The sequence below is a fragment of the Hemitrygon akajei genome, chromosome 8 (assembly GCF_048418815.1).
Source record: "Hemitrygon akajei chromosome 8, sHemAka1.3, whole genome shotgun sequence".
NCBI classification, from domain to species: Eukaryota; Metazoa; Chordata; class Chondrichthyes; order Myliobatiformes; family Dasyatidae; genus Hemitrygon; species Hemitrygon akajei.
Genome location: NC_133131.1, coordinates 92,063,431 through 92,078,523, shown reverse-complemented (window position 1 = coordinate 92,078,523; position 15,093 = coordinate 92,063,431). Strand labels below are relative to the sequence as shown.

At 40.8% G+C, this 15,093-nt stretch overlaps 1 protein-coding gene across 1 annotated transcript; it reads left to right on the top strand.

The window, feature by feature from the left end:
• Window positions 1–13,206: 13,206 nt before the first annotated feature.
• On the top strand, window positions 13,207–13,704 carry LOC140731444 (large ribosomal subunit protein eL27-like). Its single transcript, XM_073052943.1, has one exon. The coding sequence runs from the start codon at window positions 13,247–13,249 to the stop codon at window positions 13,655–13,657; it is 411 nt and encodes a 136-aa protein (XP_072909044.1). The 5' UTR covers window positions 13,207–13,246; the 3' UTR covers window positions 13,658–13,704.
• The last annotated feature ends 1,389 nt before the right edge of the window (window positions 13,705–15,093 follow it).

Sequence of the window (15,093 nt, the reverse complement as noted above, 5' to 3'; positions counted from 1 at the left end):
TATCACTACCATGGATATAATTGGTTTCACGGATCTGCTTGTCTGAATGACTCAGATGCATTTCGTACAATCGAGTCACTGGATAATGGATTAATTTCAAACTATGCCGATTAGGATAGCTGATCTCAATCCAGATGCAGCTTTAATAAAACAAAAAGATAATGTTTTGTAAGTTCTCATGTTATTTGCTTTTTTTTGTAATTTAATGTGAACCCTTAGAGCAACTGCAAAGTTTCATGCCTAGGTAAATGTCCCATCTAAATAAATATATATAATCAACTGGAGACACAAGAGACTAGAGATGCTGAAATCCCAAGCAGCACATATGGAGATGAAGCCAAAAGGAAATTACCATATTTTGAAGATATTTTGCTCAGAAAGTGAGATTGTGTTTGGGAAATAAGCTTTGTGGCAAAAGTTTATAATTCTATAACCAAAAAATATTTTTAAGAACAAATTTTCAGATAAAAATGACACTCAAATTTCAGACTGTATCAGTGATTAAAATACAAGGAAATAGACCATTAATTTCATTTGTGTTTCAGCAAGCAAAGATGAACATGGAAAGGTTTCTTAATACGGATGAAATAAATCATCCCATTCATATTATAACAGATGGGTTCAAAAGAAATTCAGTTAAGGACTAAAAGCAGAGAAGTTGATGAAGTAAATAATCACTTGAAAATGATTGTACTAGAGTTGAAAAAATTAAATTGATTGGCTGTATTTTTGACTGTCATTGTGCACTCAGAGGTTCAAAGATTCATTTATTATCAAAATATACAACTCTGAAATTTTTCTTCTCCAGATAGCCACAAAACCAAGAAAGAAAAGAGCAGCAGCACCATCATCAACACCCAAATCTCCTCCCCCAGCACAAAAAAGCAAACAAAAATGGAACAGGCATATCAGCCCCCAAATCACCTTCCCCATCACATCAAAAAATGAGAAAGATTATGTGTAAAACAGAGAATACAAAAAAAATCCATAAGACTGAAAAAAAGTCCATAGTCCAAGTCCACATCCAAAACACAGAAAACCTGGGCAATATTTTCCCTCTCTGTAGCAGAGCAATCTCACCAGTGATCAAAAGGCAGTCTCCTCTCTCTGTAGCAGAACGATCTCACCAGTGATCAAAAGGCAGTTTCTCTCTCTGTAGCAGAGCGATCCCCCAGCGATAAAAAGCAGCCTCCCCTTTCTGTAACACAGCAATCTCTCCAGCGATAAAAAGGCAGTGTCTCTCTCTGTAGCAGAGTGATCCCCCAGCGATAAAAAGGCAGTCACCCCTTCCTATAGCAGAGCGATCCCCAAGCAATAAAAAGGCAGGCAGCTAGTGTTTTAATCGGCGAAATGGAGTCATGCATTGGATCGTAGCCTTCTCGTCACCAGGTTCCCGCATGCTGATACTGCTTTCCAGAAGCCCCTTGGAGACTGCAGAGTGCTGAAACATCCAAACCATCTTCAAACTGCAAAACCCAGGCTCCAACTGTTCCAGAATCACATTCAAGACAAAAGAAAAACAAACATAAAAGAGATAAAAGGATTGAAATATATGGTTTCATGATCTATCCTGAGGATGTCGACTGAAGGAGCATTTTACACAGGCATCACCTTGACCAAAAGTCTTCTCTCAAAAAGCAGCTCATCGATACCAATGGCCACTTTATTAGATACACCTGTATACCTGTTTGTTAGAATCAGTTTTATCACAAGTATGCGTTGTAAAATTTGTTAACTTAGCAGCAGCAGTTCAATGCAATATATAATATAGAAGAAAAATAAATAAATAAGTAAATCAATTATAGTATATGTATATTGAATATATTAAAAATTGTTGAAAAACAAACATAATATATATTTCAAAAGTGAGATAGTGTTCACGAGTTCAATGTCCATTTAGGAATCAGATGGCAGAGGGGAAGAAACTGTTCCTGAATCGCTGAGTGTGTGCCTTCAGGCTTCTGTACCTCCTACCTGATGGTAACAGTGAGAAAAGGGCTTGCTCTGGATGCTGGAGGTCCTTAATAATGGACGCTGCCTTTTTGAGACACCGCTCCTTGGAGATGTCCTGGGTACTTTGTAGGCTAGTGCCCAAGATGTAGCCGACTAAATTTACAACCCTCTGCAGCTTCTTTTGGTCCTGTGCAGTAGCCCTCCGCCCATACCAGACAGTGATACAGCCCGTCAGAATGCTCTCCACGGTACATCTATAGAAGCTTTTGAGTGTCTTTGTTGACATGCCAAATCTCTTCAAACTGCTAAAAAAGTATAATTGCTGTCTTGCCTTCTTTAAAACTGTATCGATATGATGTGACCCGGTTAGGTCCTCAGAGATCTTGACACCCAGCAACTTGAAACTACTCACTTTCTCCACTTCTGATCCCTCTATGAGGACTGGTATGTATTCTTTCATCTTACCCTTCCTAAAATCCCGTATCAGCTCTTTCATCTTACTGATGTTGAGTGCAAGGTTGTTGCTGTGACACCACTCCACTAGTTGGCATACCTCGCTCCTGTATCCCTCTCGCTTCCATCTGAGATTCTACCAACAATGGTGGTATCATCAGAAAATTTGTTGATGGTATTTGAACTATGCCTAGCCACACAGTCATGGGTATAGAGAGAGTAGAGCAGTGGGCTAAGCACACACCCCTGAGGTGCACCAGTGTTTATCATCAGTGAGGAGGAGCTATTATCATCCATCTGCACAGATTGTGGTCTTCCAGTCGGGAAGTAGAGGATTCAATTGCAGAGGGAGGTACCAAGGCCCAGGTTCTGTAATCAAGATTATGAGAATGTTGGTGTTAAGTGCTCAGCTATAGTCAATGAACAGCATCCTAACGATATAAGCACTTAGGTCTTATCTCTTCCCCATCCTGCATATTGTCCAGTTGGTCTAAGGCTGTGTGAAGAGACATTGAGATTTTATCTGCTGTTGACCTATTGTGGTGATAGGCAAATTGCAGTGAGTTCAGGTCCTTGTTGAAGGAGGAGTTCATTCAGTCATGACCAACCTCTCAAGGTGTTTCATGACGGTAGATGTGAGTGCTACTGGGCAATAGTCATTAAGGCAAATATCTAATCATGTGGCAGCAACATAATGCATGTAGACATGGTCAAGAAGTTCAGTTGTTGATCAGAATGGGGAAGAGCTGAGACCTAAGTGACCTTGACCATGGATTGATTGTTGGTCCCAGACAGAGTGGTTTGAGTATCTCAGAAACTGCTCATCTTCTGGGGTTTTCAATCACAACAATCTCTGGTGTTTACAGAGAATGGTACAAAAAATCCTAGTGAGTGGCAGTCTGTAGGCAAAATTGCCTTTTTAATGAGGGAGGTCAGAGGAGAATGGGAGGCTGGTTCAAGCTGACAGGAAGGTGAGAGTAACTCAGTAACAGTGGTGTGCAGAAGAGCATTTCTGAATGCACAGCATGTTGAACCTTGAAGTAGATGGGCGACAGCAGCTGCAGACCACAGACAGACACTCAGTGGCCACTTTATTAAGTACGGTAGGTAGCTGACAAAGTGGCCACTGTGTGTATTACCTCTGAAAGAACAACAGGATGAGAAGTTCATTGAAATGCCTTTTCAAAGCTTGTATTACACTCAGTATGCACAAAGAAGTAATATTTATATTTATGAACTGTCCTACTCGGGCCGACAAAGGAGCAGAAAATGGATCTGGGGATCAAGTTTTATTAAGTATTCAACTGAAATGAACTTGTTTTCTTTTGCAGATCATGTTAAGCCATCAAGGCTGAAAACCAATTATTGATAGTATATGGCAAGTTTCTTTTGAAACAAGAGTCGAAAATGTGCCATAATCAATGATTTATTAAAGATAGGACTGTGAGGCTCAGCAAGGGTCCAATGCCATATCAGAATCAAGTTTAATCCCACTGGCATATGTAGTGAAACTTGTTAAATTGACGGCAGCGGTACAATACAATACATGGTAAATATAGAAAAAAAACTGAATTACAGTAAGTGTGTATGTATATTAAATAGTGAAATTAAGTAAGTAGTGCAAAAATAGAAATAAAAAAAAAGTAGTGAGGTAGTGTTGATGGATTCAATGCCCATTTAGAAATCAGGTGGCAGAGGGCAAGAAGCTGTTCCTGAATCACTGAGTGTGTGCTTTCAGGCTTCTGTGCTTCCTTCTTGATGATAACAATGAGAAGAGGGCTTTTTCTAGGTGATGGGGACCCTAATGATGACACCTATTTGAGGCACTGTTCCTTGAAGATGTCTTGGACACTATGGAGGCTAGTACCCATGATGGAGATGACTTATTTTATAACTCTCTGCAGCTTACTTCGATCCTGAGCAGTAGTGCCTCCTCCCCCCATACCGGATGGTGATGCAGCCAGTCAGAATGCTCTCCATGGTACATCTGCAGACATTTTCCAGTGTTTTAGGTGACAAACAAAATCTCCTCAAACTCCTAAAGAAGTATAGCTGCTGTCTTGCCTTTTGTATAGCTGCATCGATATGTTGTGGCCAGGTTAGTTCCTCAGAGATATTAACACTCAGAAACTTGAAATTGCTCACACTCTGCACTTCTGATACCTCTATGACGATTAGTGTGTTCTCCCTCGTCTTACACTTCCTGAAGTCCACAATCAGCTCTCTAGTCTTACTGATGTTGAGTGGATGGTTGAGCTCAAACTGGGAGAAGCAGGAATATTTTGCTCCTTTACACCTTCTGGTCACCATCTGAGATTCTGCCAACAATGGTTGTATCTCAGCAAATTTATAGATGGCATTCGAGCCATGACTAACCACACATTCATGGGTGTAGAGAGAGCAGAGTGGTGGGCTGAGCACACAGCCTTGAGGTGAGCCTGTGTTGATTGTCAGCGACATGGAGATGTTATTACCAAGCCATTCAAACCTGGAATCATTTTCATTGACCTTCTTTGAACTCTCTCCAGTTTCAGCACCTCCTTTCTAAGCTAAGGGGGCCAAAACTGCTCACAGTACTCCAAGTGAGGCCTCACCAGGGCTTTATGTGACTTCAACATTGTATCCTTGCTTTTATATTCTAATCCTCTTGAAATGAATGCCAACATCACAATGTCTTCCTCACCACAGACTCAACCTGCAAATTAACACTTAGGGAATTCTGCACAAGGACTCCCAAGTCCCTTTGCGCCGCAGTTTTTTGTATTTTCTCTCTTTTAGAAAATAGTCTACCCTCTAATTTCTTCTATGAAAGTGCATGACCATATACTTCCCGACCCTTTATTCCATCTGCTACTTCTTTGTCCATTCCCCTAATCTGCCTGTCCTTCTGTATTCTCTCTACTTCCTCACATCTACCTGCCCTCCACCTACCTTCATATTGTCTGCAAACTTTGCAACAGAGCCACCAATTCCAACATCTAAATCATTAACATATAATGTAAAAAGAGTTGGTCCCAACACAGATCGCTGTGGGACACTACTAGTCACCGGCAGACAACCAGAAAAAGCTCCCTTTATGCCCAATCTTTGCCTCCTGCTTGTCAACCACTGTATTATCCATGCAAGAATCTTTCCTACATTGCCATGAGCTCATAGCCTGTTAAGGAGCCTCATGTTTGGAACCTTGTCAAAGGAAGTCTGAAAATCCAAATACACAACATCAACTGATTAAGGGTTATGGGAAAAAGGCAGGTAGGTGGAGATGAGTCCATGGCCAGATCAGCCATGATCTTATTGAATGGCGGAGCAGGCTTGATGGGTCAGAAGGCCTACTCCTGCTCCCATTTCTTATGTTGTTATGTTCCTAAGAGGGTACAGACTCAGTATAGAGGGACATCTATTTAAAACAGAGATGCAGGGAAATTTCTTTAGCCAGAGGGTTGTGAATTTATGGAATTTAGTACCCTAGGCAGCTGTGGAGGCCAGATCATTGCATGTATTTAAGACAGAGCTTTATAGCTTCTTGATCAGACCTGGCATCAAAAATTACAAGGAGAAGGCCGGGGAGTGGGGGTGAGGAGGCGAAGAAGGGATCAGCCGTGATTGAATGGCAGAGAGGCTCGATGGGTCCTATGTCTTATTGTCTTATGGTCACCTTTGTCTATCCTGATTGATATTTCTTCAAAGAGTTCCAACAGATTTTACAAGCAGGATTTTCCCTTGAGGACACCATGCTGAATATTGCATATTTTATCATGTGTCTTCAAGTACCCTGTAACTACATCCTTAACAATCAACTGCAACATCCCAGCCACTGAGTTTAGATTAACTGAACTATAATTTCCTTTCTTCTGCCTCTCTCCCTTGTTGAAGAGTGGAGTGACATTGCAATTTTCCAGTCTTCCAGAACCATTCTAGAATCTAGTGATGCATGTCGTCATTACTAATGCCTCTACAATCTTTTCAGACACACCTTTTAGAACTCTTGGGTTCACACCATCTGATCCAGGTGACTTACCTATCTTCGCACCTTTCATTTTTCCTGGAATTGGTTACTTCACACAATTCATAACTCCTGATATCTGGAACTTCCACCATACTGTTAGTGTCTTCCACAGTGAAGGCTGATACAAAATACTTATTCAATTTATCTGCCATTTCCTTGCCCTCCATTACTACCTCTCCAGCGATGTTTTCCAGTGGTCCGATATCCACTCTTTTGCACTTTATGTATCTGAATAAACTTTTAGTATCCTTTTTAATATTATTGGCTAACTTACTTCCATATTCTATCTTTATCTTCTTAATGACTTTTTCATTGCCTTCTGTTGGTATTTGTAAGCTTTCCAGTCCTATAACTTCCCACTATTTTTTACCCTATTCTACATCCTCTTGCCTTTAGAGTACTTCTTCCTCTTTGGGGTGCATATATCCTGGTGCCTTCTGAATTGCTGCTCTACCATCATCCCTGCCAGTGTTCTTTTCCAATCACCAATTCCTCTCTCATGCCTCTGTAATTCTCTTTACCCCACTGTGAAGCTCATGCATCTGACTGTAGCTTCTCTTTCTCAAAAATTCAGGGTGAATTCGATTATATTATGATCACTTTCCCCTAAGAGTTCTTTTACCTTAAGCTCTGTAACCAATTCTGGTGCATTGCACAACACGCAATCCAGAATAGCTGATCCCCTGGTGGGCTCAACCATGAGCTGCTCTGAAAAGCTATCTCATAGGCATTCTAGAAATTCCTCCTCTTGGAATCCTGCACCAAAATGCTTTTCCCAACCTACCTCCATATTGAAGTACCTCGTGACTATTGTAATATTGCTCTCTTGGCATGCAATTTCTATCTCCCATTGTAATTTGTAGACCAACTCCTTACTACTGCTTGGGTGGGGGGTCTGTGTACAACTTCCATCAGGTTCTTTTACCCTTGCAGTTCCTTGGCTCTATCCACAACGATTCAACACCTTCTAACTTTATGTCACCTCCTCCTAATGATTTGATTTCCGTTTTTACCAACAGAGCCAAGCCACCCACCCCCTCTGCCTTCTTGGCTGTCCTTTCAATCCAATGTGTATCCTTGGACATTAGGCTCCCAGCTATTGTCTCTCAGCCATGACTCAGCGATTCAGTGATGCCTTCAACATCATACATACCAATCTGTAACTGCAGTAGAAGTTCATCTACCTCATTCCGTATTCTGTGCACATTCAAATATACCATCTTCATTCCTGCATTCACCCTTTTCGATTTTGTCCAGCTTTTACTTTACAACTCATCCTGTTAACTATTATTTTGTCCTATTATCAGTCTCTCCTTGTTAGAAGTCCCACTACACATTGCCTCTGTCTGCAAACCAATTACCCCATCTTCTGCACTATCACTCCGCTTCCCATCCATAAGACCACAGTCCATAACTTCTGGCTGCTCATCCTTGCCCTTGAGAAAAGTTTGCAAACCTGTATTGATATATCATGGAGATTGACAAGTTGCATCACGGCCTAGTATGAAAACACCAATGCCTTTGAACAGAAAATCCTACGTAAAGTAGTGGATATGGCCCAGTCCATCATGGTAAAGCCCACCCCTCCACTGAGCACATCTACATGAGGCACTGTCGCAGTAAAGCAGCATCTATCATCAAGGACCCCCTGCACCCTGGCCAAGTTGCCTTCTTACTACTACTGCCATCAGGAAGAAGGTACAGCAGCCTCAGGACCCAAAATGCCAGGTTCCGGAATGGTTATTACCCCTCAGCCAGCAGGCTCCTGAACCAGAGGAGATAACTTCACTCATCTTCACTGAACTGTTCCCACAACATATGGACTCATTTTCAAAAACAGTTCATCTCATGTTCTCAATATTTATTGCTTATATATCTATTATTATAATTATTCTTTTTCTTTTGTACTTGCACAGTTTGTTGCGTTTTTGCTGTTGAGTGTGTTCTTTCATAGATTCTATCGTGTGTCTTGGATTCTTAGAATATGCCCATGAGAAAATTATTCTCAGGTTTGTTAATGGTGATATATATGTACTTTGATAATATATTTACTTCAACTCTGACACATCACTCTAGAGAGACATTCAACAAAAAGCTATTTGTGTACAGTTTATCCTGGTAGAGGTTTTAGAGAAACTTAGAATAAATATTCTCCTTTGTAATTTGTAAAATCAGCTACTCATTTGCACTATCCTCTGTTTACATTGGTGTTAAGCAATGCCACTCAATCCACAGAAATTTTTGTTCCCCCTTCTGTGCTGCAAGATTATTTTTAAGTGCCTCTTAAAATTGCAGTTTAATTTTTATTAAGAAAAAGTGAACTTGGAATGATGCCATTTATGACATCCGTACTCCTCATGCAGTAACTCCTGCAGAAAGAATGGTTAAATCTGCAGACACCAATAGAGATAGATGGCTGTTCAGCAGAGGCAGTCTGTCGTCCACAAATTCAGAGCTTAAAATCATGGAGTTGTACTGTACAGAAATAAACTGTTTGACCTGCCACATCGATATCAATTGTTGTAATGGTCAATATTAATCTCATTTGTCCACATTAGATCTAAATCTTTTTATGCTTGACTGTCTAAATACTTCTTAAACATCGTGATTGTAGTTGCTGTGTCATCTCCTCTGACAGGGCATTCCAAATATCAACCATTCTCTGTGTGAGAAAACAAAAACTCCTCTTAGATTCCCTTTAAATTTTCACCCTCTTAGTTTAAGCCTCTGACATTTTGTTTTTAATATTCTTTCCATGAAAAATAGATTCTGATGATCTACTTTACCTATCATATACTTCTATCAGGGCACCCCTGAGCCTCCTTTACTCCAGTAAAAACAAACCCTGAATATCCAATCTCTTCACATAACTAAAGTTCCTTAATACAGGCAGCATCCTGTGAATCCCCTCAGCATCTTTTGCAGCACAGCAACATCCTCTGTACTATTGTGGTCATAGGACTGCACATAACATTCCAAGTGTGGTCGAACTGGAGTTTTGTGAATTTGCAAAATGATGTCCCAATTCTCATATTCGATGCCCTGGCCAACAAAGTCAAGTATTCCATTTGCCTTCTTCACCAGCTTATCTACTCGTGTTCCCACTAATAACTGACCGAAAGTCACTGTGTGCACTGAGAAAGCAAACGTTTTATGAATGTCCATGCTGTGAACACACAATGACAGGGGAGATGAAGGAATAATTTGCAGGCTTAAGTGCATTCTTACTTTTCTGATACCCTTCGGTTTTTTTGTTGCCCAGAGAGTAATTCTATGTACAATAATGTCCAAAATAGAAGCTCCATGCCTGTAGTACCATCCTGGAGCCTTTAGAGTACAGCTGTATCCTAAATAGAGGCTTCATGTCTATAGTTGTATATTGAAGCCTTTAGTTTGCAAAAGTATCTTAAATAGATGCTCCACATCTGTAGTTCCATCCTGGGGCCTTTAGAAATGCTAACAAGATGATAATGTTTGATTGAGCACTCTTTGTTGTTTACATAATGCATTGCAGATTATCTGTAAAAGTACATAAATTGCATTCGTCATCATGCCACCACATGATATGTGAGCACTGCACTTAAAGTAGAAATGAACAAAGACTCACATCATTATGGATTCTCTTATTTTCCTTTTAATTAATTTGGTGTTTTGGTGTTCCAAAACTAACAGTGGCAACAAGGTATTTATACGGCTAAAATAGGAAATAGGCATCCTTTAGTCTTGTGAGACCATGGATTTGAGCCTTGGAAGGTTTTCCAGGGCGCAGGCCTGGGCAGGGTTGTATGGGAGACCGGCAGTTGCCCAAGCTGCAAGCCTTCCCCTCTCCACACCACCAAGAAGGGCACTACGACCCAAGCAGCTTGGCACCGGTGTCGGCGCAGAGCAATGTGTGGTTAAGTGTCTTGCTCAAGGACACAACACCCTACCTCAGCTGAGGTTCGAACCAGTGACCTTCAAATCACTAGACCGATGCCTTATCCACCAAGCTTTGTGCCAAAACTAAATACCGCTATAATACTAAATACTAAATACAACACTTATACGGCTACCTACCCATTAAAGTACAGCAAGACTTTCAAGTTAAAAAATAGTGCAGCAAGAAACAGTTAAGTGAAAAAAAAATCAGTGCAACACTCTCTTCTTTGAAAAAGAGACAGAGACTGTTGAGTTAAAAAAAAATGCAGAAAAACAGACAAATTCACTGGTTCATAAACAATGAGTACCAGGTGATAATAATCATTAAAAATGAGCAGAAAAATGCTGCCTTCATCAGAAAAATTGACACGTTTAATTGCAAATCAATAACTGGATTTTGTATAATGAATGGATTAAAGCAGTATTTTCAAGCAAATGAAAGCCAATAAGAAACAAGAACCCATTTTTCCTGAGTGCATTGGATTTAAAGGCATACAGTTTGCTTTGAAGTTTGACTCTTCCAACCAAACTGGCTGAAGTTAGCTTAGCTGATTTTGTGAAAGTATTGCAGGAACATTTAGAACTGAAATCATGGTTGATTGTAGAATGCTTTAGATTTCATAGAGGAATCAAAAAGTAGGGGAGTCCACTTCAGTTTATGCGGCTGAATTGAAGAAGTTGTCTGAGCATTGTGGGTTCAGTGATGGGCTTCATGATGCACCGAGAGATTGGTTAGTTTGTGGAATCTTACAAGAAAGCACTCAAAAATGCCTCATAACTGAAGCACGCTCACATTTAAAAGACCACGTGTAATAGTTGTTTCAATGGAAAGAGTAGAGATGCAACTGAGTTGCAGTCAGGAAGGAAAGAGAGCATAAACAAAATTGCAGCGTCTAAACAGAAATCAGTTTGGTGAACAAATTGTGTTACCGTCGTGGCAGGGGCCTACATATGCAAGACAAAGGCAGATTTAAAAGTGAAACTTGCAGAGACTGCAACAAAGTAGGATACATACAAAGAACATTTTGGGCAGACAAAAATAAATGGGCTGCACAGGGAAATATAAAAATAAAAAGCCAAGAAGCACTAATCAACATGCTGTTGATCAAAAATTTGACAATGATGAGAGTGACCCAGGACTGCATAACCCTGAGACTTATAAAGTAAAAATGAACAATAGACAAACAACATGGCTTACACCAGAAGTGAATGGCAAATTAATTAAAATTGAATTGGACACTGGCATGGCTGTTTCAGTCAGTTCACAAAATGAATTTGAATGATACTTCAAGGAAACTGAACTGAAGATTGCAGATATCCAACTAAGAACTTTACTGAAGAAAAGATAACTCCTTTGGGAAAGACATTCATAGCCACACTGGACTTAGAAGTGGTGAAAACTGGAGGGCCAGCATTGTGAGGATGTGACTGGCTGAGACAACTACAACTTGATTGGAGATCCATCCACCATTTACAGCCAAACCTCCTGCAATAGACTCAACTGAAAGTGAATTAAGAATGGTATTGGATGATACCACAGCAGTGTTCAAGGATGGGATTTGAAAGCTCAAAACATATTAAGGGTAAGATAGTTTGAAATGAAACTGCCACACCAGCTTTGCAAGGCCCATGCAGTTCCTTATACCAGTTCCGTGATAAAGTAGCCAATGAGCTAGTCGCAAGGAGCCTGAAGGAATCCTTTGAAAGGTTGAGTGGAACCCATGGGCAATGCCAGTGGTTTTAATAGCCAAGAAGAATGAGACCAATTGCATCAAATCCCTCTGCCCAGGATAGATATCTTTGTAAACCTTTATGAAAAGAAGAACTTCAGCAAAGTGGCCATAGTTCCTATAGATGGAGATGGAAGAAGTGTCCAAACTGTGAATCACTATGAGCACACACTAAGGGATTTATTGGTATAATAGGCTTCTTTTTGGAGTGGCATCAGCACCTCTTCTCAGTCAGAAAGCCATGGACCAGGTGCCTCAAGGCTGTCCAGGCACTTATTGTTACCTGGAGGACACCATTGTTACTGGTGCAGATGACAAGTACCTCGCCAAAATCTCAAGATGGTGATAAAAAGATTAGATAATCATGGGCCCAGAGCATGGCATAACAGATGTGAATTCCTTACATCAAGCATCAGTAACTATGGCACATCATTAACACACAAGAATTACATAAATGGGCTGAGAAAATTCAAGCAGTGGTGGATGTCCCAAAGACAAAAGACTTGTCACAGTTGTGGTCCTTTTCAGGATTCATCAACTACTATAACCGGTTCCTGCTAAATCTGGCTACTGCGCTCCACCACTTGAACTGAGTACTACTGATCAGGAAGAAACTGCAATGGTCAAAGGAGTGTGAGTTGGCTTTCAAAAAGATAAAGAAAATGATGACGTCTGACACTGTACTCACACAATGATCCACATCGTCCTGCCTGTGACACTTCACCTTATAACATAGATGCAGTCATGTCTCATAGCTTTTGCATCAAGTTCCCTTAATGATGCAGAGAAAAAGTATTCACAGATTGATAGGGAGGTCTTGAGCCTTGTTTGGGGTGCAGAACTTTTCAGCCAGTACTTGTGTGGGAGAAGGTTTAGCCTTATTATTGATCATCAACCACTACTGTCCATTTTCAATCTACAGAAGAATGACCCACTAACAGCAGCAGCACAAATGCAGAGATGGGCTCTGCTTCTTGGAGGGCACAATTAAAAATGGAATCTAAGAGGATTACTAATCATGGAAATGCAGTTTACTCTTAGGAAGGCAAATACCGAAAAAAATTTATGAAACAGGACACGCCTCTAAACGTATACTCCCTATAGCAAATCGAAAGTCACCCTATCACAGCAAAGATGACCAAAGGGGCTCTACCGTGGGCGACGGCCATCGAGCAACACCGCTGAAATGGGGAAATTTATGAAACCCGGGAAGGTGGTTCTGGTGCGGGCTGGTCGCTATGCTGGACGCAAAGGTGTTATTGTAAAGAACATTGATGATGGGACTTCTGACAGGCCTTACAGTCATGCCCTTGTTGCTGGTATTGATCGTTACCCTCGAAAAGTGACTGCCAAGATGGGTAAGAAAAGGGTGGCCAAGAGGTCCAAAATCAAGTCCTTTGTGAAAGTCTACAACTACAACCATCTGATGCCAACCAGATACTCCGTTGGCATTCCCCTGGATAAGACCATTGTGAACAAGGATGTTTTCAGGGATCCTGCTTTGAAAAGAAAAGCCAGACGGGAAGCCAAAGTAAAATTTGAGGAAAGGTACAAGACAGGAAAAAACAAATGGTTCTTCCAGAAGCTCCGGTTCTAAGTTGTATATCAGATAAAATAAATTTCATTTAAATTGTAAAAAAAAAAGGATGACCAAAGGGAAACCAAAAAGACCCCACAGAGTCTCAGCTTGAAATGACCACCCAAAATGGCTGGAATGTGCAGCAGAACCTCCAGCCCCCATTTTTACCAGCTTGCTCTTGGCGGATGTTGCCTTATGTGGAGAATGAGAGTTGTTGTAACATCCAAGCTGAGATCTAAAGTGTTGGAGGAGCTACACTACTGTACAAAAGCCTTCAGCACTTACATATGGCTGGGGTGCTTAAGATGTAGAGCAGAGAGTGAGTTTGTAAATCTGGCGGGATTTAATTTGCCTTTTTTGACACAGATCAGCAGAAAAAGACTTCTGTATCAAAGTGAAAACAGATCCCTACAAAGTGATCCAAATTAATTACAAATATAAAACACAAAATAATTGATTGCATTTACCCCTCTTTAATATGACATACCAAATCATTACTGGTGCAGCTAATTAGTTTTAGAAGTCACATAATTAATTAAATGGAGATCTGTTATTGGAGACTTGTGTGCAGTCAAGATGTTTCCATTGATTGTAGTAAAAATACACATATATCTGGAAGGTCCAACTGCTGGTGAGTCAGTGTCCTGGCAAAAACTACACCATGAAGATAAAAGAACACTCCTACCAACTCTGCAAAAAGGTTATTGAAAAGCACCAGTCAGGGGATGGATACAAAAAGATTTCCAAGTCACTGAATATCCTTTGGATACAGTTAAGTCAATGACCCAGAAATGGAAAGAATATGGCGCAGCTGTAAAACTGCATAGAGCAGGCTGTCCTCAAAAACTGAGTGACCGTGCAAGAAGGGGACTAATGAGCAGGCCACCAAGAGACCAATAATAACTCTGGAGGAGTTACAAACTTCAGCGACTGAGATGGGAGAGACTACCCATACAACCTCTGTTGCCCGGGAGCTTCACCAGTTACAGCTTTATGGGAGATTGACAAAGGGAAAGTCACTGTTGATAAAAACTCACATGAAATCTTGGTTAGTGTTTGCCAGAAGGCATGTGGGAAAATTAACACGTAAAAACATGCTGGAGGAACTCAGCAGGTTGGGCAGCATCCGTGGAACGAGCAGTCAACGTTTTGGGCTGAGACCCTTCATCAGAACAGCTGGGAAACTCTGAAGTTAGCTGGAAGAAGGTTCTATGGTCTGACGAAACCAAATTTGAGCTTTTTGCCCATCAGACCAAATGCTATGCGTGGCATAAGCTAAATATGCACATCATCAAAAACACACCATCCCTACCGTGAAGCATGGTGGTGGGTGCATCGTGCTGTGGGGATGCTTCACTGCAGCAGGCCCTGGAAGGCTTGTGAAGGTAGAGGGTAAAATGAATGCAGCAAAATACAAGGAAATCCTGGAGGAAAACCTGATGTAGTCTGCAAAA